The sequence below is a fragment of the Montipora capricornis genome, chromosome 12 (assembly GCF_036669925.1).
Source record: "Montipora capricornis isolate CH-2021 chromosome 12, ASM3666992v2, whole genome shotgun sequence".
Lineage (NCBI taxonomy): Eukaryota > Metazoa > Cnidaria > Anthozoa > Scleractinia > Acroporidae > Montipora > Montipora capricornis.
Genome location: NC_090894.1, coordinates 8,395,918 through 8,418,417, shown reverse-complemented (window position 1 = coordinate 8,418,417; position 22,500 = coordinate 8,395,918). Strand labels below are relative to the sequence as shown.

Sequence of the window (22,500 nt, the reverse complement as noted above, 5' to 3'; positions counted from 1 at the left end):
CAATGTCCAGTGGCTGACGAAACTCACGGAGAAGTCTGGGAAGGTCTATTTCCAGGACATACCGTTCATTTCCACCGAAAACAGTTGGAAAGTGTTTCTCTAAAAAACTTGAACCAATTTAACACTGACTGGTTCCAGTTGAGAAATAGCACTGATTCCTCAAAGGGTACCTGGGGCCTGTTTCTCGAAAGTTCCAAAACCTTTTCGGGCCCGAAAAGCCATTTGCATGTGAAACTGGCAACCGCTTGTTTTGGAAAGCAGATCTTTTAACATGCTTTCAAGGTAACAAAAAAAAAAAAAAAAAAAACAATGGCTGTAAAGTTTGACGACTTAAATCCTCTCCCTTCTTGAGATACAAAGGAAATTGTGACACCCAAAAATGACCCGTAAAGTTTCGGGACTTTCGAGAAACGGGGCCCTGCATTCTAAGTTTAGGGAAGGAAATAATGTTTAAATCAAATTTGTATCACAACAAATGCATTTTTGAATAGCATATTTTCCCTTTTAAATTTTCCTGGCACGGCAATCTTCAATGATTGTGACGTGTTACCATTTCCCTTGACTGTGAACATCATGATCCGTAGTTTAAAGTTTCTTTTTTGTTGGAATGGAGGTGCCCTTTTTTGGCGCTTTAAAGAGTAAAAATTGAACGAGTTCACTGTTACTTTGCAAAAAATGCCGGTTTTATTTGTCTTACTCGTGGAAGAGCTTGTGATTCTGTGGAAGCAGCGCTAGGTACAGATAAAGGCAGAGTTTTATGGAGTCGTCTGTCCATTCTCCAGGGGCGATTACTGAAACAGCAAGATGAGTATACTTGATTCACTATCGATAAATAAATCTCTACTGTGACATTGATTTACAACGATTGCGACAATCGTTTGACACTCCTTCCCTAGCAGTAAGTGGGACGACAAGTGTAACTTCCACGATTTTACTGTAGATAAGTTATAGAGCAACGTTACAGACCAAGTAATAGAAAGGTCATTACGGCCGAGTTATAACTGAAAGTTGTTATTACATCGGGGCGTGTTGCAAGAATATCGCCCTTGATCTTTCTTTCCCGGACCTCGCTAGGCCCGAACCAAACAGACCCTTCATCGGGTTTGAACATATTCTGTGGTAAGAGTGGAGATACAGTTTAATTTTGCACTAACCATACAATCCGAATAACTAAGGGGCCAAAACATTACCATTGTGATCACAGGTAGCCATTATTGTGTCCACTGCACTTGCACAGCAAGTCCCTGAGCCATGCTGAAAACTGCTTGTTTCAATTTGGTTGTACTTTGCAAATCACGTCCGAATTGACCAATCAGAACGCGCAAAAAGCAATGAGTCTAATTCTTTTACATGATCTAGATTAATCCTGAATAAACAATTGCTCAAAGATTTCATGCAATCTCGATAACGGCTTTCTTTTATAGGACATAACAATTTTTATGTCCGAGTTTAAAGAGTATCGCTCAGTGAGGTATCGGGTCGACTATCTTATCGTGGGAAGAGTATCGATACAGTACGATACTCTGCGGGGCAAAGTTTACACGCTGGGCAGTACCTTCATCAGGATCTTGTCCCACTGGCGCTGGGGGATGATCAGCTAAAAGCTGCTGGAGCGATTCCAGGGCGTATTTCTGAAATTGTAAGGGAAAAAGTACATACATTCATACTTAATTGACTACTCCCCATAGGGGCTTTTCAAGGCCAATGACGACAACAACCGGTTAAGAATCCCTTCTGAACTGGCCGTAGAAAACCCCGTTGGCTATTTGCAAGTGCAGCTGAGAAGTTGACACAGGGACTGCCAGGATCAAATTCAACGAGTGGTCAAGGTACGCCTTGAACCCGGGATCTCCAAATCTCAAGGCAAGCACTCAGACCACTGGGCAACCTTCCCCCATTGTCTTTGTTGCCAACAAATCTTGAGCTCAGGCTACGTTACTAATAGTTGGCCGTCGTGAAAGTTTAGCGAAAATTTGTTTTGGCCTCGATGATTGCTCCACACAAGAGCCAAGAATTTGGTGAAAACCGTCGTTTTGCGCATACAAGTTAAGTGTCAACCCTTAATCTTATAACCATCTTGTACGGGCCTTTTAAGTACATCGCGAGCGTAGTCCGTCGAGCTTAAGGACGGTGCCTACTATTGTTATTGCGCATACGTTCTGCGCATCACCAGATACTCGGATTTCCTACTAATGCAGGGATATTTTTGCGCGGTTTAAAACTATGCAGAGAAAGTAGATCTTAGTAAGTACTCTTGGTATCAAAAAGAAAATTGGGGGTAGCCATGCGTTCTTTAGAGATAATTGAGCTTCAATTTGAGAAAGAACGCCATATATTGCTTTGTATTTTAGAGCTTTATACAAATATTGTTCATGAATTATGTTTGAAAAATGCGTGGTTAACCCCAATTTTCTTTTGGGATTTCAATAACACTTGGGAAGATCTACGTTTCCTGCATAATCATAATTCGGGGCAAAAATACCTTTGAATTAGTAGACACCGTCCTAACGCGAGTAAGATAGAGGCAGACGCGAAATGGCCACGCGAAATGTGAAATTTTTTTTGCGCCCATTTCCTGCGCGCTTACATTTTCTGTTCGCATACGCTCGTCGGACTAAGCAAGGAGCGGGTGAAATACAAGAAAGAACGCGCGCGAAATTCGGAAGACGCACGTGGTAACGGGAGAGTCCAAAATTAATTAATCTCCCTGGCCTGTGGTATTCTGTGCTCCAAACTCACCTCGATGTATTCTGCCAGTTCTGGTCTCGCGTGGAGCTTCTTTCCAGAGTGGATTGCCTGCACTCTGACTTGCTCCTTCTCGTTCGTGGTAAGGTCCATCAAGGTTTGAAGTAGCTGCAACTGAGCGGCTGGTCGCTTTAAGATTAATTCTCTTAGACTAGAGAATCCAACTTGAAGGCGCTCCTAAAAGGATTGAACTGCTTGTTACATGCGGGAAAAAAATAAGCGTGACTGAGAGGGGCGGTGACAACAACGAAAACTCCACAAAACAATGGCTCCGCACGTCCTTTACTTGCGTTTGACATTTTGATAAATTTCTTTAATCTTCTCGTCCTGACAATCGGGAGCTTAAGGGCCCACAGACGTATTTTTCGCGCGTTGCTAAGGAAGTGAAATGTTACTTCCGGTGACTGACATCATCATATCGTGAGCTGACCAGGAAACCCACTCACAAGCAAAAATCACCGCACGAACTGTTGTTTGCACCCCAAAATATACGTCAGTAGGCCCTTACGAAAGGAAGACGACGAAGGCTATGGGAACGCAACAAAACCATAGGCTTAAGCCGCGTTTACACCAGCAAGTTTTCCTTGACATGTTTCCTTTGCAATTATCATTTCTTGTGTAAATGATCAACAAGTTTCTCTTGACAAGCTTTCCTTGGCAAAGAAAAATTGCCTGTGTAGACGATGAACAAATTTTCCTTGACAATTTTAGCCTGTGCCCGCAATACTTGTTATCAACGAGTACATAAGCAAATGTTCCAGTCCCTAGCTCGTCGAAGCTTGATCACTCCAACTTGCTTTCCTTTTAGCCGCCATTTTGTAGATACATTTCTTAGCCGTACTCGTTCCGAAAACGTGCGTGAAACGACCAAATTTGAGGTTATGTGTAGAACGCGACCACGAGGCGTTAAATTTTCAATTTTCTCTTCAAACGATGTTCATATCAATTTTATAAACACTCTCCATTCCGAACAATTTGGGAATAATCGCAAAAATTATTGCGATAACCGGAAATATCATTTTTCAAAAACGTTCTCGTAGCCTTTGCCATCGTCCTCGCTTAAAGGCGCTGTCACACTATGCAATTTTTTATGCACCTTGTCGCGTAACGCCATGGCGAGACAAGTTGCAGACATTGGAGAAACTGAGCATTGCATTTACGTGAAAGGGAACACGACGGGTAACTGCTTGTCATAAAAGCATGAAAATTCTGTTATTCTAACTTTTACTCTCGTTTAAAGAATTGCTCTGTATCTGTCGCTAACAGGCAAGAAATGGGCTAACAACAAACAAGTTTCTTTGACTTTTGTCAAAACACGATTTTCAGCTTGCCGTAAACCTGATGCTAAATCTTTCTATTCTCTTAACCGTCGTCGTCGCCCTTGCTTCCTTGGCTTCCCAAATAACTAATCCCTATGTCCAGAAATGTAGGTAATAGACCAAATCGGCTAACTCAATTTTGTACCCAGAAGACCTTTTTACAGGTATGTGGTTAGTTATCCGGCCCCAGTTGTTCAAAAGGTGGATAACGCTATCCACCAGGGGCCAGTTCTTCAAACGATGGATAGCGTTATCCACCGGATAAATCACTATCCAGCGAATAAACACCAGCAAAACCAATTGAGTTATCAAGTGGATAGTGATTTATCCGACGGATAGCGCTATCCATCGTTTGAACAACTGGGGCCAGATAAATCACTATCCATTGGATAGCGCAATTGGTATCGCTATTGCTTATCCACTGGTTAGTGATTTATCCGGCAGATAGCGCTATCCATCGTTTGAACCACTGCGGCCTGGCCTTTTAATGAAAGTGAGGCTGGAGGTGACCTTGTTATGATACAGTTCTCCCTGCTTTTCTTATGTTAATAATGTTGTTCTCATGCTAATTCGTTAGAATTTACAAAAGAAAAGCAGTGACATTTCTATCAACAAGGCCAACTCTAGCCTCACTTTCATTCATAGGTCTATTCAAACCCTTTGGTAGTAAAACCTTTTCTTCCAGGTATTTTCATTTTATTTAAATGTGAATGCTACATTATAATGCAAGTACAATACACAAAGACCCTTAACTGCGGAGATTTGAATTGGGTAATAGACCAAATCGCGTAACTAGTTGTGGTAGATGCACGCCCCATTTTTTATATCCAACACGAAGTGTCCCTTTAAGTCAAAGCCTTTGCTACCTATTTCCAACAATAGAGCGGTTTTCAAATGAGTGCCGTAAAACCAAAACCAAAGTAATAACTTTGGCCAATCAAAAAGGACGGAGACAATCCAGTAAACCAATCAAAACTCGAAGTAATTACACGTAGCCGACACAAAGCGCCGGAAAATGTGCACGCGCGAGCCACGATTGGTTTTGGTTTTGGTTTCACTTCTAATTGGTTGAAAAAAATGGCTCGACATTTTTGAACCAATCCCTGAGTGAAGTAATGCGAAACCAAAGCAATTCGCTTATTACTTTCGACACTCAATTGAAAACCGCTCTAAGTCAAGGGTAAATGTTAGCGTTATTTTTACCTTAAAGTAAATGCCGCTGTTTATCCTTACTTGAGTAGCATTTAGGAGACAGTTTGTCTGCATTCCGAGACATGAGTGATGTTGAAGTTGGGGACAAGGGCAAGGGGACACTTCGTGACGCTTATTGAAATTCGCGTGCATCTAATCACGAGCAATACTCGACATATCTGTGACTTATGAAAGTTGTACAAAAATCTTGGTTAGGAATTCAGGGAGCTGATAGGCATAAACCTACCAAATCTTCGCAGTACATTCTAACGGCCATCACAGCTCCTTCTGTCAGTGCAGGAATGTCCAGTAAAATGCGAGTAAATATCCTGCAATCAGTATCAATCATGATTGATTCATGCAAATAGCACTAGTTTTAGCACTCCGCCTCCCTTCCCCTCCAACTTTCCCATTCCCAAGCAAAAGGTTGTCCAATACAGCGACAAAATAACCTTTACATTACTTGGTGTCACGTCACAATTATCTAAGATGGCGGACTCCCAGGAAATTAAAAAAAAAAACGTACTTTCCACTGGCATGTAATATATTTTTCACGACCCTCTCAAGGTTAGCTCAGGTGTCAATAAATGAACTTTCCCGTGTACTAAATAATGTGGCTTGATTTCCGCATGAGAAGTATACAATATAACAATCTTGTATTGTCTGCCTTCAGGGAATTCAAGTGGGAAAGTGTTTTACTTTCGTTTGAACGCAGTGAATTAGAACGTAAATAAAGATCCTGAAAATTATTTTTTTTTTTGCAAACAGTGTTTCCTCCGTTTTTAAATTATCCCTTTGAAGGAGTGATGGATCCCAATAACGATGAAATGATATATGAAATGAACTAAATATTAAACTGTGGATATGAAATCAAGTGAAACTATGATCCTCGGAGTTATGAAGTCCTGAATTTTTCAGGCTTCTCCACGCAGTTGCTAAAATCGCGTTCATAACTGGGAGGATCATAGCTTCACTTGGATCCCATTAAGTTTACAGCTATTTTGTAAAGGTTTAACAAACTGAAATAATGACAGAAAAGTTCGCTAAACATCGAAACCCGCCCCCCTCTCTTTTCAACCGTGTTGAAACATGATGAACCGAAGTTGAATCGATGTTGAATGAATTTAAATCCGTTTAAAACTTTGCTTCAACAACCATTCAACATTTCTTTTGTTTTGACGAATGTTGAATGAAGTTGACATCGTTTGCCCCCCTCCCCTCCCCCCTTTCAACATTGTTGGGTATGCGCGTGCGCACTAATCGGTCTCTCAATGACGTATCCATGTCTGTATCCATAGTAACAATCGCGGTTGCAGCCTGGGACTGAATACCGGGCCTCTGAAGATTTGTTGAGTCAAATGTTGATGATGTGTTGAAACCGTCTGTCCAACCCAGCAGTCAACATTGTTCTACGACGTTCAACAAAATCGAACGGATACTGAAGCAAATGTGAAAGCCGTTTGCCTGGGCCTCTAGAGGCTTTTACATTGCACAAATTATCACAAAGTTCTGTGAGCAACCACGGTTGATTTACAAGTCATCTGCTTCCACCTAAGGCATCACGCCTTTTGTAGGGCGTCTGTGTTTAAACGTTTATTTCATTCATTTACGTCAACTGAATTTAATTTTCAAAAGATGTTATTGAGCGATTTAATCGAGAGCAAATACACAAACATACTTGTCCTTGGGATCCAAATTCGAATACAAGCCATCCATAAGATTTAGCAGACATTCACAGTACGATGGGGCTGCCTCAAGCTCGTCACTCGGTTCATCGCTTTCTGATGCGCTGTATTCCTGATAAAGCCAGGACATCAGCAAATCATAACGAGCGCGGATGTCCTCTTGTATAAAGTCAAGAAGGACTGAAAAGAAGCAGGAGAAATAAAAAAGAGATGAGTGTGATGAGATGATTAGTTTCCTCCGCTGGGTTAACTAATCTCAGTGCCAAAGTCATGCCTTTGGCCAACAATATTCAACGGAGACCTCGTCCTTCTATTGAGAAACATAGTAAAGAGCGAACTCGAAATCTTCGAAATCGGTCAAAATACCACTTCTGAGGCAAAAGCACGAACGTTCACCGCAAGTAAGGTAATACAACGTTTATTTAGCAATGGTCCATGCACAGATTTGTCGATATATCGCTACAGAAGAAGCAAACGATGAATACAATACATTTATTATAAAATTACAAACCGTTGCACAAACAGATTGGGTATCAGGGGAAGCAGTTGCAAGCTAAAATACACGAGTTAAGACAGAGACGAAAGGAACCTGTAAACTGGGTCTTTGATGCTCGGAAGTCCAGAGTAAGAAATATAGTCCACAGCAACATGGGGAAGACTTGTGGAATCTCCTGTTTATTTATATTTCCTAGTGCAGGTGAAAATTCTAACCATAATAAGCGTTTACAAACTGAAAGGACGGGTATTTTGAAGAAAGAAACACAACTCGGAATAGCCTGGATACGACCTTTCATTTACGTACCATTTCTCAAATCTCCTCCCAGCTGTGTGACAAGGCCAACGAGAAGGTTGATACGCTCCTGAAAATATCAAATAAAATAAGCATACAGACAGGAAATCCATCGGAAATGCACTACAAAACGGCAAGAATGGTCAAACACATTAAAAACCTGGTTTTTTTTCGAACGCGAATTGTCAACAGTTATTATTTGTTGGGCTATCTACACCATGAAATGTATTTATCACATAAAATTGTCACATAGAAAACTGCTTTAGTGCGGAGATCACCTGCTAATTTGTTCGTGTCTAAAGGATTTTTTTAAAATTGCGTTAACATACTCCCCAGTCTGTATATGTTGCCTGTGCTTGCGTAGCTAATAAAGACAACGCTGAATTGATAATTCATTAAAGCACGTCCATATTTTAATTAACCATACCTGGATGACACCACTCCGAGCCGCACTGCCTAAAAAAATAAACAACAAAGGTGCAACTATACGTATGATGAAGGAAGGCATGCCGCGATTGGAGATACGTGGTTTAGGGCTCCAAGTTGTGGAGTGCGGGTTAAGTTTACATTTTAACTAAACCTTCCGCAGAAAGCACGAATCGCACCTCAATACACCTCAATGATCTAACACCCTCCTTACTCATTCTGTGGAAAACATGAGCTCCTCTTGACTGAGGAAGGGGTCCCACAGGATAGGTGGTTGATCCGGCATCCTGTACCCCTCCCCGCCAAACCAAAAATTCCTTTTTTTCTTTTTTATGCAAAGAAGGGAGGTGAACGAACGAAGGCTACCGTCTTAACATCACAAAAGCAAATATATGAGAATGAGCATGTATTTAAACAGCTGCTCGAGTTCGATAGAAGGAATAAAAAGTGTATTGCAATTACGTTACACGAACTCAGTAAACGACGAAAGCGTTGATATCTCCAACTTCCCTCTTATTGTCACCTACACCCTATACCATATTGTGGTCAAAAGGTCATTTTCGAGTTCACATTCAATCCCCTTTTCAAACTGAATCCGAGTTCAAAACCTTGGTCTGCACTTCAACAAAGCAGTAAAATAGCTTTTGTTAACGGTCTTCCGCGCCCCCCGCACCGACTCCCCCCCTAAAACACTTCTCCAGTCACATGCTTTGGTCTGCTTAAAACGACAAGGGAACTTGCCGCACCGTTGTTTGTTCTCGCAAAAATTTTGTTTTTAAAGCGAAGAGCCTATTTCAAAACTGAGGTAACCACGTCTACCCCGGTGCATGGCAATGGTCATGACCATGATATAAAGACCCTCCCAAATATAATCTTTTTGTCATTGCGCATTTTTCTTTGCTAGAGCGGTTTTTACTTGAGTGTCGAAAGTAATTGGTGAATTACTTTGATTTTGCATTACTTCACTCAGTGCCTAATTCAAAGTTCTCGCGCCACTTTTTCAACCAATCACAAGTGAAACCAAAACCAATCGCGGCTCGCACGTGCACATTTCCCCGCGCTTTGTGTCGGCTACGTGTAATTAGTTCTAGTTTTGAGTGGTTTACTGGATTATCTCCGTCCTTTTTGATTGGCCAAAATAATAGGCCTTTTCCGAGTTCATGTCTGCCTTCTCTTCAAAGCGAGTCTAAGTGCGAAGTTTTTGTGATGGTAATTAGTTCTACTTTACATATGAATAAAAACTAATTTTCATAACAAAAACTTCGCACTTAGACTCGCCTTGAAGAGGAGGCAGATATGAACTCGGAAATGGCCTATTACTTTGGTTTTGGTTTTACGACACTCATTTGAAAAACGCTCTATTGCTCATTTTTCTTTGCTAATGAACTATGATAAGAGACCTTACCGGCGGATTGAAGAGCTTATTATTACAATTTAATTTACGAACAATACAGTCCAACAAACTCACTTTCAGCTTTTAGTATTCTATTCACTGCTGTAGTCATCACTTTTTGTCGCTCTTCGGGGTTCAGGATCCTTGTCACGTCAGAGAGCTTGAACGGTTTAATTTTCCGCATGCGCTAAGGAGGGGATATATTGCAGGTGATAAATCGGTGAAGTGGGTTGGGTCATGACTGCATGTCCGGCAATTTCAGGGCTTTAATAACTTTAGGAGCTTTTAATCAATGGCGATGACAATGCATGACAGTAATGAAGATGACGATGACGACTGTAATTGTGCTGATAGACAAGCATCTCATATGGGAACTTGAGTGACGAAGTAAACGCAAAAGCTTAAAGTGTAAAAGACAGTTTTTCTTTAATTACTCGATCGAAACATCATGCTTTTCTGAGATAAAATCAATTTAAAAAATTCCATACTGATTTTCCTTCCGTGTCCTTTAGCCTTTTAAAAATCTGAATTTTCGCTTCCGGCGGGTACAAAACCGCGCTAGTAAGGAGATTCTTTATAGGTTAAACACCCTCGCTCAGACAAAATGAAACGAACAGGAGGCAAAAGAGAAATGTAAACTTTGGTCTTCATGATTCACAAAGGATCAAAAAGAATGGCCAAAAGAATAACAAGGCGAGGGGAAAGAACTTTGCAAAACGGTTTCGGAATAAACAAACTGACAGTAGATAAACTCTTTCCTTCCACCAAGGCAACATAATGATGGGCTCTGTCTCTGTGTCCTTGCTTTCAATGTTGTTACCTACCAGTTGTGGGACGGCAGGTTCTTTGGGAACGAATGGAGTCTGCGGAAAAGGAAGAAAAGGGAAAAATTTAGCATCGCGTTGAAGGCAAACGGCAAATGTCGGGCTGAAATTTGCGTTTGGCCAGAACTAATACAAACGTGTTTGATTTGGGATAATCGTCTTCCTGTTGGCTACAGATAGCGAGCAACGTTTCAAAAGAGAGAAACAAGTTCGAAGGAGAGAATTTTCATGCTTTTGCGACAAGCAGCAGCATACGAGTTTGCTCACAGAAGGCATCATGCAATTTACAAATAGACTCCAAATGGTGAAAGAACTTGTAAAACTTGTAAGCCTTTTAGCTTTGATAACGAGCCAGTTATTATCCATCAAAAGCTAATAAATTCCTGGCTGACAAGAGCGCTAATGAACCCATACTTTCTCTGTAAAATTTGGAATTTTCAAAGTATCATCGCTAAGAGATAATCCTGTATATCGCGTTCCGATTTTCGGAGATTGCTCATTATACAATACACCTTATTCCAAAATGGCCGCCATTTTAGTATTCTCTTGTTTCCATGCAAAATTGGTCCTTAAGGCCTCGTTCAAGGTTAAAGATTCTTTTGAATTTTACGTTTGAAAGCGAGGCCATAAGGGCCAATGTGCATGGAAACAAAAGAATGCTAAAATGGCGGCCATTTTGAAATACGGTGTATGCACTTTCAATATTCAGTACTTTATTCTCGGCTGACTGATTAGAAAACGACAACGTTATGCTAATGAGGTAAAAAATATAAAAAAATATAAAAAAATATATTCCCCTATTGACCCACTAGGTAACGACTATTCAATCATTCATACCTTCCTTAAATCCAGAGCCCTTTTCTCTTTCGTCAGATCAAAATGCCCACCTGTAAGATGACAAAGAAAAAGTTGAACCAGCTCGATATTTTGAGAACAGGTTTCACATATTTTTAGTTGACCTCGTTCCTAAGAGCGCAGTTAAATCATACCTCGCAATGTTACATCACCACTTACGTTTTAAATGAAAACAGATGTAAAATAGTTGCCATGTTGTTTTTGCAAAGTCACGTGCCAACATAATATATGCGAGACAGCTGCACGTGTGTTCACGTACCGTTTGATTTTGCGCACAATCAACATTTAAAGGCTCACATTTTCCCAAAAGTCATTACGGTCGTTTGTTGTTGTTTTCAAATGACAGCTTGTCCAAATGTGTGATCTGATTGGCTGAGTGCACTCAGGCGAGTCACGCGAGAAACAATATGTCCGCTATTTGGATAATTTCGTGTTACTACACGAAATTCAGTCATGGTGCCCAATAGGGAGCTTAAGCATCCGCGTGTTTGAGACGCGGACGGCAACCGGAAGTGAGCTGTTTTCCTTTTTAACTTGTCTTCACACAAACGACATTTACATTGCCAAGTATCTTTTCTCCATTAGAGATGATTAGTATAACAATCTGGGAGACACCACTGTCCTAGCGAGCAAGTAAGTACACGCGCGCACGAGTTAGAACGCTGGAAGTGTGCTCGCTCACGCAATGTTTGATTATGCGCACGTGTTTAAGTTTGATTATGTTTGATTATGCGCACGTGTTTAAGTGAAGAAATTTTTTTGAAACCCTTGAAACAATCTGTTTCACCCGTTTGCTCATGACATTTGGTTTAATAAAGAAGTGTTGTCTGTCTCACTTGAATTTTTCCTATTTTCCACACCAAATTTAGTATTTTCTCAATACCTAACATCCTCTTCAGTGCGGTATCCTCCTCTGGTTGGTTCTGACCATATGAAAACTAGAGGGACAATGAAAAACGCTGTAATTAATAAAACTCTTTCAAAAGACATCTCAGTTATCTTTACTGTAACCAGACCCACTTTTGCGTAATATTCCGCCAAGCGTACAGCGCAAACACTTGGCAAGTGAAACCTGGCATCGCGATCAGGAAGTGCGAGCGATTAGGCAACAAATGAACGGTTGCTGCGCAAGCCATGAAGCATGGCCTTCATTGATCTTCCAAATATTGTTAACCCTGAAATCCAGACAATTGTTAGAACCGTGTACAGCCAGGGTGAGACTAGGGCTGTTACGAACGTTTTCACAGTGTCGGAATAACCGTCCAGTATGCCAAATATTAGTGTTGCTGTCAACATTGCAAGGGCCTTCAGGCACAATGTGACTGTGATCATTGAGCCCATTTCCGGTGGACCACAGAGAGTTGTCCTTCGGGTGCTTCCGGTTGCCTTGCTACACTGGTTTTCACTAGCGAACTAGCGCAAAAAAGCACAAGAAAAGGAAATTTTTTTATCCTTGTGCTTGCGCATGTGTTTATGCTTGCGTCCAGGACGTTTTCACGGAGAAATGAGAGCTGTTATGCTTCCGCATGTGCTTGCGTCGCTAGTGAAAACAAAAGAATGGTCCCGAAATCTCGCGCCATTTCTAAACCAACCAAAATCAAAAGCGAAAACCAAGATTAGTTGTCACTGGCCTGCCGACATTTTCCCGCGCTAGCTGCAGAAAATGGCGCCGCGTCGAGTCCTGATTGGTTTATTTGATTGTCTGTGTCAGTCGTGATTGGTCAAAGCAATCACCTCGGTTAAGGGTGTGCACAACCTCGTGAGACTCACCATTTGGTTTTCGTCCGCACCGGCTTCATTGTTCCCCCAAGAACCCGCTCCGCCAATCACAGGGATCGACATAATCTCTGCTTCCTTCAGTCTTGGGTCGTTTGCAGCCTGAAAATCATCCACAGGACACAATAAATGGTCACGAGACGTGGGATGGCACGTTGCTGTTTGCCCTTCATTTTAGACATGGTGAAAAAGTGTCACAGACCGCTAAAGCGGGCATGTTGTGAAGCATGAAACAAGGGGCTTTTTTAATATGAAATTTATGAAAAACAAGTAACCATGATGTCAATTTAAGCCGTAAAAATGTTAATGCAGAAGAGAGGAATTATATTACAGCACAAGTGTATCTTACAATGAAAGGGAAGCCCGCTTTTTGTTGGCTAACAAGTTAGTAACCTCACATGTGAAAGAGAAACATAATATCTTCACTGCACGAGGTGAAGATATGGTTTTTTTCAATTTAAAAAATCCAAGTGCAGTATTTCATCAGTATCTATATACCGAATAAAACACGACTTTGTTCAGTAAGCATTCGCAGACGGCCCTCCTTATATAATAGCCCCTGAGTGTTGGTCTGGCTAAGGTTCAAGACAACGTACTCCCTGCTCAACAGTATAGCGCCTCATCAATTTGGCTAAACAAGTTAACCACTTGGACGAAATCTTGACTGAAACCTTAACATCACTGAATGGTACAATAATCATACCTTTCTCAAAGCTTCCATTCTCTCGTAGCCTTTTCCAACCTTTGCGGCGTTCATTTGCGTGGCCAGCAGACGGGCAAGATGCACCACTTGCGCTTGGCCTCCTGCCGCAGCGATGGGCGTGTACGTATCGTGGAAGTGTGATGGCAAGCTGTCGGGAAGAGCTAACATGCTGACTAACACCAGATCTGTTACCGTGTCCTTATTTAACCTCGGGATGATGTCCTGTGCTGTCATTTCCACAGCATCTGATGTCGACATAGTTTCTACTTCTTCAGTCTGAAATACAAAAAAATGTGAACGATTTTTTTGGTTATCACTCGGAGATACTCGGAAAAATTCGGAGTGCTCCAACACAGGAGTCGAACCAACGACCTTCCGATTGCTAGTTCGGATGCTCCACCTGAGGCGGACCAAGGGATGGTCCCATAGTGCACAACTTGCATGAACAAAGAAAATTGAACTCCTATTTCAAGGCCAAACCCAGTTATCGATAACTGTCCTACTCCTTCATAAAAACAAAGATAACAATAACTTCATTTATTTATTTATTTATTTTGAACGGTTTTCAATTAGAGCGAGTTTCAATCTAGGGTCGTAAAAACAAAACCAAAGTAATTAGATTGGCCAATCAAAACGGACGGAGACTATCTAGTAAACCAACCAAAAGTCGAACTTATTATACGTAGCGGACACAAGGCGCGGGAAAATGTGCAGGTGCAAGCCACAATTGGTTTTGGTTTCACTTCTGATTGGTTGAAAAAGTTGCGCTGGAACTTTGAACCAATCATTGAGTGAAGTAATGCAAAACCAAAGCAATTCGCTAATTACTTTCGACACTCAACTGAAAACCGCTTTAAGTGTCGTAAAACAAAATACCAAAGTAATTACTTCGACCAATCACAGCAGGTAAAAACAACCCAATGAACCAATTAAAATTCGTAGCAATTCCATGTAACTTGCTCAAAGCGCGGGAAAAATCGCGCGTGCAAGTCGCGATTGGTTTTGGTTTTCCTTTTCATTGGTTGATAAACTGGCGCGAGATTTTTAAACCAATCAACAAGCGTAGCAATTGCAATCGCGTAATTACTTTCGACAGTCATTTGAAAACTGCTCTATTTATTTATTTATTTATTGCTTATATAGCCGAGAACAACTTCCCTACGGAACACGCGGCCGGTTTTGGATTACAGGGGATAACGTCTGCCACTCATGTCCAGCAACGCTCAAAATGCACTCCCAGGACCGGAGTTCAAAGGAAAATTTGTGTCGTTAATTATCAGTCTTCCCAGACGCAAGTGATGTTGAAGCTGGGGAAAAGCGCGAGGGGACACTTTCTGTGGCTTATAAAATCGTCGTGCATCCAATTACGTGCCTTTCTGCACATATCTTAGCCTGCACCCAGGCTCTTCAGTTGAAAATGGCGCGCGGTCTCGAAATATAGGGGCTTGGTTCTAGTTTCTAAACTTATAACCAAGCCCCTATATTTCTTGTACAAAAATTAGGTTTTATCAACGGAGTTGATAATGTAAATTTGTTACGGGCTGTATTCCAGGATGTGAGTTGAGGTTTTTGGTTCTTTAACTGCCCTGAGAAGTTTTTCTGGGTACCCCTATTTTCCCAGATACGTGTAGCCCGCAAGCAGGCTCTTCCGTTGAAATGGCGCGCGGTCGAAATATAGGGAAGAAGGGGGTAGTTTCTAAAGAAACTGTGCTGCTGCGTCGGTGGGGAAATAGTCTACAAAAACGGAGTTGAGGTGATTTTTCGATTCGCTCTGACGAACGGCTAACGCTCGAAACGTCAGCTTTTCGAATCTCTGTACGGTGGCCATGCGTCAACCCTTCCCCCTGTACTTACATCAATTTTTGGCTTTTTCGCTGAAGCTATGGCTTCTGGTTCAGCCCTTCGAGGAAAAAGAAAAGAAAAACATGTTAACTCCATTGTTATCAAGAGAATTTTACTTGTTCATGACCAGTGCATGAGGAAAATCAATGGCCGAGGTTAACGTAACGAAAAGACTGCGTTAAAAATCTTTGAGATATCCTGATTTGGCAGGCATGAGCGAAACTGTACCATGTTAACACAATTTACAGACGTTGTTGCCTTTTGGTATTACTACCATTACATAAGTCTGACAGAGCTGATATCTTTTCTTCATACAGTGATGTCGATTTTTGTTTAAATGTAATCTGGTTTATTTGACTGGATGGATAAATCATGAACAAACAACGAATACGAGATCTAATATTCAACACCAACCTCCTTTTCTCTGCACTGGGTTTTGGCATATTCCTTTGTAGCTGTGAACGGGATGAAAATTTGAAAGTTACTTTTAAAAGGACTGTCTAAAAGGAATCTGCTTTAAGCTTAAAACGTTGATGAGCGATGAAAAGCTTTTCTGGTTGTCAGGCCTTTAAGGCAGATACAGTATTGGTATGTTATATTGTTTTTGGTAAGACTTAAAAGTGGTCAAAAATTCTGTAAAACAACATAAAAAACTTGTGTTTGGAAAACAAGGTTCTCTTGTCCAGACAACGATGTACAACATTTTTTATATGCACATGTAGGTATGCCAAGCGTACTCCTTCGTTTCATCTGGAGTTTGTTAAGCCAATATTCCAATTGTGAAGGTGGCTCGGAATCCACTCCAGATAATTTTTTCAAACTTTGCAGAGAGTTTTATCTCAGTCTGTTAATCACTTTGCAGCAATAAAAGCATTTAAAGACCAAATGGAGGATGTTTTTAGATGCCTCTTTTGTTATGTCACATCAACGTGTGCATCTTGCTAAGAAATTATTGGTGAACATTTCACATGGTACCACATGCTATGTGAAACAGTTGGGTAGATTTGATCCTTCTAAACAGTACAGTTTGTTGAAAGTATTGAAACTGGTTTGGGCCCCCTTAAATACTGTCTGAACGGGGTTTTGCCATTTGTAGATAGTTACACAACTGACGGTCATAAAATTCAAAAGATTACAGTGCATTTTATCTTAAAACTAACCTCAGCTTGGGAAGCCCCAAGATCTGTGAGGAGGGTTGTTATTTGTGGAAGAAACTCAACTAAAATAAAAGAAAAGATAAAGGCAGACATAACGAGGAATTTTTATTGAAAATAAAAGCACAGCTACGTTGTAGAGGAGATAGTGAATTAATTCAGGCGTAGAGAATGCATGAAGATAGTTATTATTTAATTATCATGAAGGACTCTTGTATGTTATGGTTCAAAATTTTTCTTGGTTTAAAATTTTTCAAACCAGATCAATTTTGATTTTTCTTTGTCCAATATCCATTATCATAATGTGAAATAAAAGGAAATCAAAATTGAACTGGTTTAAAAAAATGTTCAACCGGGAAAACATTTGAACCACGCGACACATACTTGGAAAAAAGAGCATTGCTCCTACCAAGGGTTGCACTGTATGACCTTTGCATTCACAGCTGGATGCCATAGAGCACAAGTCTCCTATAGCTCAGTTGTAAAGGGTCCAAACCAGTAACTGGACGGTCATCGGTTTGACCCCTGCAGAGAAACACTTAGACTTGTTCTGAGCAAGCATACTGGAGTCGTCGATGATAAATACACGAAGATCTCTTCATCATGCAAAGTGTACCTGTTGCAGGTTAAATTTGATTCAGGTCAATTTGTTTTAACCTAGGATACTAGAACAGTGTTCCCAACCAGTTGTCTTTTAAATTTTATGGTGAGGTTTACTGTCATGTGTAAAGAGGTACATTGGCTGATTATGAGAGCAAAATAATCTAACATAGGAATTATGGAACTTCTCGAGAGAATTCTAGTCATGATACCTGATGAAGGATGTTTCAGCAGACTCATGAGATGAAGCTAAAAGCAGATAAAAAAAGCATTGTACAATTATTGATACAAAATCGTACATGATTTGAATCCTGGAGTAAAATCATGATCAAGTGAAGTGCCATCATCCGGGTAAGGGAGTGTTTTGGCTTTTGACAATGACTGACGTTTCAACAACCTGAGAAGAAGTCATCTTCAGAGCCAAGTGATTCGTGTAACATCAGTAGATGGTATAAACATTGTGGCCTTTGATGTGACTGCTTATACCATCTACTGATGTTACACAAATCATGACTCTGAACATGACTTCTCAAAACTACACTCGTCCAGATGATTTGCTTCACTTAAGTATGATAAATGACACATGTAACATGTAACAGCTTTGGGAATGAACAATTAACTTTAACTTAAGATTTACCATCAATTCGATTAAAAAAATCACCTAATGATTTGAAATGAGCCTTGCTCAGTGTTTTCCTTTTATTTGTACGGATGTGCTTAATTTTCAAAAGAAAGAACAAGAATTGTCAAGTCATTTTGTTATTCATATTAGTTTGACCTATGATTGTCCAAGAAACATAAAATGTTATTATTGGTGCAAACAATGGACAAGACTGTGTTACGTTTTTTTTGTTTTTGTCTGAGGCCATTGGCAGAAGGTCAGGGAAAGGAAAAAATAAACTTAATTGGGGAATACTACCGGTACTTAGTGTTTATAAAAGGGAAAGCATATGTTTTAGAATCTAATTTGAATTTCTGCCAACTTAACATTGCTTTTCTTTCTTACTAAAAATAATTATTATTACAGGCACATCTTACCTTGAGATTCTTTCGCACACTGCTAACTTGGGATTTGCTCAATGAAGTGGGAAGGTTAGCTGCAAATTAAGCCATGAAGAACTCTCTTAAAACATTTGTACACGTACATCAAACTCTAAAGACTGTGAAAGGGAACAGTAAGCTGGAGAATCCGCCTTCCTGGAACCAACACAAGTTCCTTCCACTTCATTTTTCTCCCAACTCTCATTTTCTGAACATTGCATCTGTTCTCATGCTTTCAATTCCAAATTCACAGCATCTGGAAAATTTAGTTGGTGAAATGGCTACAAAAGTGTGGCCCAGTGGTTAGGAAGCTTTCCTTGAGATCCATCCTGGGTTCAAGAGCCGCTCCGACCACTGGGTGAATTTGATCCCCGGAGTGGCTGGTTCAACATCCTTGCATGACCTTGTAAAGAACCAACTGGTTTGCCTCCAGCCAGTTGGGACTTTTAACAGTTGTTGTTCTGTTCTGTTGTTTCGTTGATTGGGTTTCAATCACCCTGAAAAGCCCTTATATGCGGGGCGGCCAACTAAGCGTGTATGCATCTCAGTCAGTACTGAGCAGAAAGCTTAGATAATGGTGGTGCGAACAAAATTAATTATTTTATTTCCAGCTTATGATATTATTAACCTCCAAAAACTTAATATTATTATTGTGGCACTCACCATGCAGAGATTCAAAAGCCTGGACAACTATTGACATGAAGGCTGGTCTCTGACGTGCAATGGCTGACAGAGACCCAAGGGCTGCCATCAGGTTAACACTAAGGAAAGTTAACGATAATGTTACAATAATGTCATTAATAATTAAGAACTACATGTGAGGGAAAGGTGAGGGAAAGGTGCATTGAACACTAAAATGCATTCCATGTTATGATGAATTGCAGTCTTTTGAAACTTCAACACTCATTTTCTGAAATAAAATCTCTTATCAAGCCAAGCCATGCCCAACTTATTCAAAAAACTGTAAATCAAATAAAGTCAAAGGTTGATTTTTGAAAAGAGGGGAAAACTGGAACTTTATCTAGATGATCTTTAATCTTTTACTACAAAGCTTTCAATAACATATTCTTACGTGATTTTCAGAAAAGTCCCATTAAAGAGACATGTACACAGTACCACAGCCAGAGATGATTTCGAACAACGGGAGGAAAACCAATTTACACGTGGAAAAACCCTTGAATCAGGACGTGGTGGACTGAAACTCAGCCCAAATACAACTGCAGAAGTTGGAGGGACAAGGAGCAGCGGATGACAATCAAGCCTGTCTGACTCACCACAGCACACAGCAAGGGTATTCTCAGATGGTCACCCATAAGGATAGTACCCAGTCAAGGGCTTAACGGTGGTGAACAAATGGTGACCAGTGTTTTCCTTATATAGGCAAGTCATACACTAACTTTAATTGTTTGGGTTAATCAGTACAGAGGACACTAACTTTAAGCAGTACTGAGGAAAACCTGGAGAGAGACATTTACATGCAACTACGTCAAATGCCGGACCATTGTGCTCACCAGTAAGGGCAAGTTTAGGGGAGAAAGTATTATTATAACCCTTTCATTCCCCGAATCAGCCCCCATTGCAAATTAAATATGGAGTTACAGTAAATTGTAGAGTAAATCTGGAAGTGCCATTCTTAGAAGGAAATCAGTTAAAGGGGAGGTAGGTAGATGTCGTTAAATATTATTTTCAGCCTTGAACTGACCACTCAGTATTGGGGAGTAGGTACGGTAACGCTTGTGCTTCCCACCTCTGGGACCCAGGATCGCATCCTAAGTTCGTATGAGTTTCAGTCAATCTCAACCTTACTCAGAGGGTTTTTCTCCAGGTACCAGTACTCCAGTTTTCCTCCCTCAGCCTCAGCAAAATCGACTCCCAGTCTATTCCATGTGGCTGTGGTGCTGTGCTCCGAGGTCATACATGGGTCATGCTCAGGGGCACAGCTTCTTCTGTCTGACCTCATTGAGCTGCGCCCTTAGCAATTCAGTCTCTTACTGCGAGACAGGGCGATTAGCAGGTCAGATCTTTCTTTCATCTTTCTTTCTTTCATATTATTGAATTGTCTGGCATTAGACAGAGTAAAACCTGGATTTGTCACTGTTCAGAGGGAATAGATTAAAGGAATCATACAATCACGTAGCTTTTAAGTGGATGTACTACTATTAAAAATAATTATCCAGCGTAAGAGTAAAATCTGTAAGCATCAAACTTACAAGGGAAAGGGTTTACAACTCCATGTTAATACATACATGTATTAATCTCAATGGTTTATTTACTAACCTAGAGATGGTGGGGGAGGCAATGAGAGTCAGCAGAGTTTCAAGCATTGATCCTCCCTCTTCCCTCAGCTCTGTCATTTTGACCAATGGATGATTTCTAGGAACAATCTCCAATGAGATGTCTGCTTCACCTTTTTTAAGTGACTCAGAATCCTTAATTTCATAAAACAAAAAGTAAAATAAATTGTAAAATACTTGAAGCTTGAAGCCTGTGAACGTATTTGATACCAGTGCAGTTTCACTTTAAACAAACCATCTACAGTACATGGGAACAAGGAAGGAGGAGAGTCATCATTTTTTGGCACAGACCTTACTCGTATGCTATAAAAACAGGACTAACCATTCTGAAAATGTCTGTTGGTTAAAAAACTACAAGGTAACATAAACCTTTTCACTCCCAAGAGCACTACTCATAGATTTAATTACAAATTAAAGAGGATGCTTTTGAGAGTGAAAAGGTACATGCACTACCCGTGAGTTAACTCTCTGAATCTCATTATGCACGTAATAAGAAGCACGCAATTTTGATATCCCACACAAAGTGTCTAAGAATTTTGCTATTTCCAACGACAAGGTTTTTTAATTAGGAACAATGCAACTTTTTTGGTAATGTGATGAAAGAGACCTGCGTGGCAGAATTTTGACCTTTAATTTTTATCCAAAGACTGTTTACTTTGAGTGTAAGTATTGGATTCCAAGGTCTGACAATACTTGCATTCAAAACTCACCAACTGGACCTCAGAGGCTTGGATCTAGGGATCGATTCAGCTCTCTTAAGATTTGAAAGTTAGTAAGGGCGGACCATAGACCATATACATAATTATTAATGGCCGCTAACTGATTATTCCTTTGTCTTTATGCTAATCATCCTCACTAGCCTCGTTAGCATGAACAAAACTCAAAAGAAATTTTGTTCCAAGGTGAGGCTAGTGAGGATGATTAGCACAAAGACAAAAGAATTATTTCTTGGCCGCTATTAATTTTATGAATACGGCCTATTAAATACTTTAGGAAAATTCCAGTTAAAATAAATAAGTGTCTTTTTGAAATCAAGGCTTGAAACTTAGGTCACCTAGTGTTTAGTGTTTTGAAATCCAAAGAAAAAAATATTTTTATTTTTTGATCATAGTACCACTTTAAGCTAAAGAGAAGAGCAAGCAGATACTTTGTGATGTTTATCTAATTGCCATGCATTTAATTAAGGGCCTTTCTGGACGAATTTCTGGAAACTTCACTTGAAAGTTAAAAAAAAAACTTACAAATCCCAAAGGCACTCACTACTAATTTACCTGAGATTTCAAAGACTGCACCAAGACCAACATCTCTATGAATTTTATTGCATGTGTTCTTATCCTGAAAAAGTTCAATTCAATTTTAGAATCATTCATGATACACATTTTAGTCTATAAATGTAACCCTTCTCATTATGACTCTTATCAAAAACAACCATGGATGAGTCAGGGCTTTTTGTAAGTACCTACCCATCATTATCAGACTCCAACATATCTATAATCTGTTCTTTGATTTGAATCAGAAGCTGTAAACAAGACAAGAGAAAGACAAAGAACTGATTAATATATATTGATTTAGCCAAGCCTAAAAGCGGAGCTCCCATATTAGTTATTCTTAAATTAAGTGAACCTGGCGTGAGCCTGCGATCCAATTGAAAACCAGTACCTGGTCAGTGGTCAACTTAAAAAAAAAAAACATCTGACCCCGATGAGCTTTAAACTTGAGCCTGCGATATGGTAACATGAGGGGTTAGAAGATATCTTGTTTTGACAGGTGTAAATTAACCATGTTACATTGTTGAATAAAATCTTGATCTCCGCTGGCTGTTGAAATATTACCAACCACATTAGCAATTTGGGTTGGCTCAC

The 22,500-nt window shown here is 40.2% G+C and overlaps 1 protein-coding gene across 1 annotated transcript in view; it reads right to left on the bottom strand.

Moving 5' to 3' along the window:
- LOC138026614 (symplekin-like) overlaps nucleotides 1–22,500 on the bottom strand; it is a 47,281-nt gene that overhangs the window by 11,892 nt on the left and 12,889 nt on the right. The window contains exons 7-28 of the mRNA XM_068874038.1: nucleotides 22,102–22,157; nucleotides 21,910–21,973; nucleotides 20,622–20,773; nucleotides 19,008–19,105; nucleotides 18,342–18,400; nucleotides 17,516–17,552; nucleotides 16,710–16,768; nucleotides 15,964–16,004; nucleotides 15,562–15,607; nucleotides 13,708–13,983; nucleotides 12,999–13,106; nucleotides 12,112–12,166; nucleotides 11,211–11,260; nucleotides 10,374–10,412; nucleotides 9,625–9,736; nucleotides 8,158–8,186; nucleotides 7,743–7,800; nucleotides 6,934–7,120; nucleotides 5,503–5,584; nucleotides 2,740–2,922; nucleotides 1,556–1,631; nucleotides 698–791 (exon numbers count right to left, since the gene is read on the bottom strand). Coding sequence (XP_068730139.1) covers nucleotides 698–791; nucleotides 1,556–1,631; nucleotides 2,740–2,922; nucleotides 5,503–5,584; nucleotides 6,934–7,120; nucleotides 7,743–7,800; nucleotides 8,158–8,186; nucleotides 9,625–9,736; nucleotides 10,374–10,412; nucleotides 11,211–11,260; nucleotides 12,112–12,166; nucleotides 12,999–13,106; nucleotides 13,708–13,983; nucleotides 15,562–15,607; nucleotides 15,964–16,004; nucleotides 16,710–16,768; nucleotides 17,516–17,552; nucleotides 18,342–18,400; nucleotides 19,008–19,105; nucleotides 20,622–20,773; nucleotides 21,910–21,973; nucleotides 22,102–22,157 — 1,961 coding nt within the window. The remainder of the gene's footprint in view (nucleotides 1–697; nucleotides 792–1,555; nucleotides 1,632–2,739; nucleotides 2,923–5,502; nucleotides 5,585–6,933; nucleotides 7,121–7,742; nucleotides 7,801–8,157; nucleotides 8,187–9,624; nucleotides 9,737–10,373; nucleotides 10,413–11,210; nucleotides 11,261–12,111; nucleotides 12,167–12,998; nucleotides 13,107–13,707; nucleotides 13,984–15,561; nucleotides 15,608–15,963; nucleotides 16,005–16,709; nucleotides 16,769–17,515; nucleotides 17,553–18,341; nucleotides 18,401–19,007; nucleotides 19,106–20,621; nucleotides 20,774–21,909; nucleotides 21,974–22,101; nucleotides 22,158–22,500) is intronic.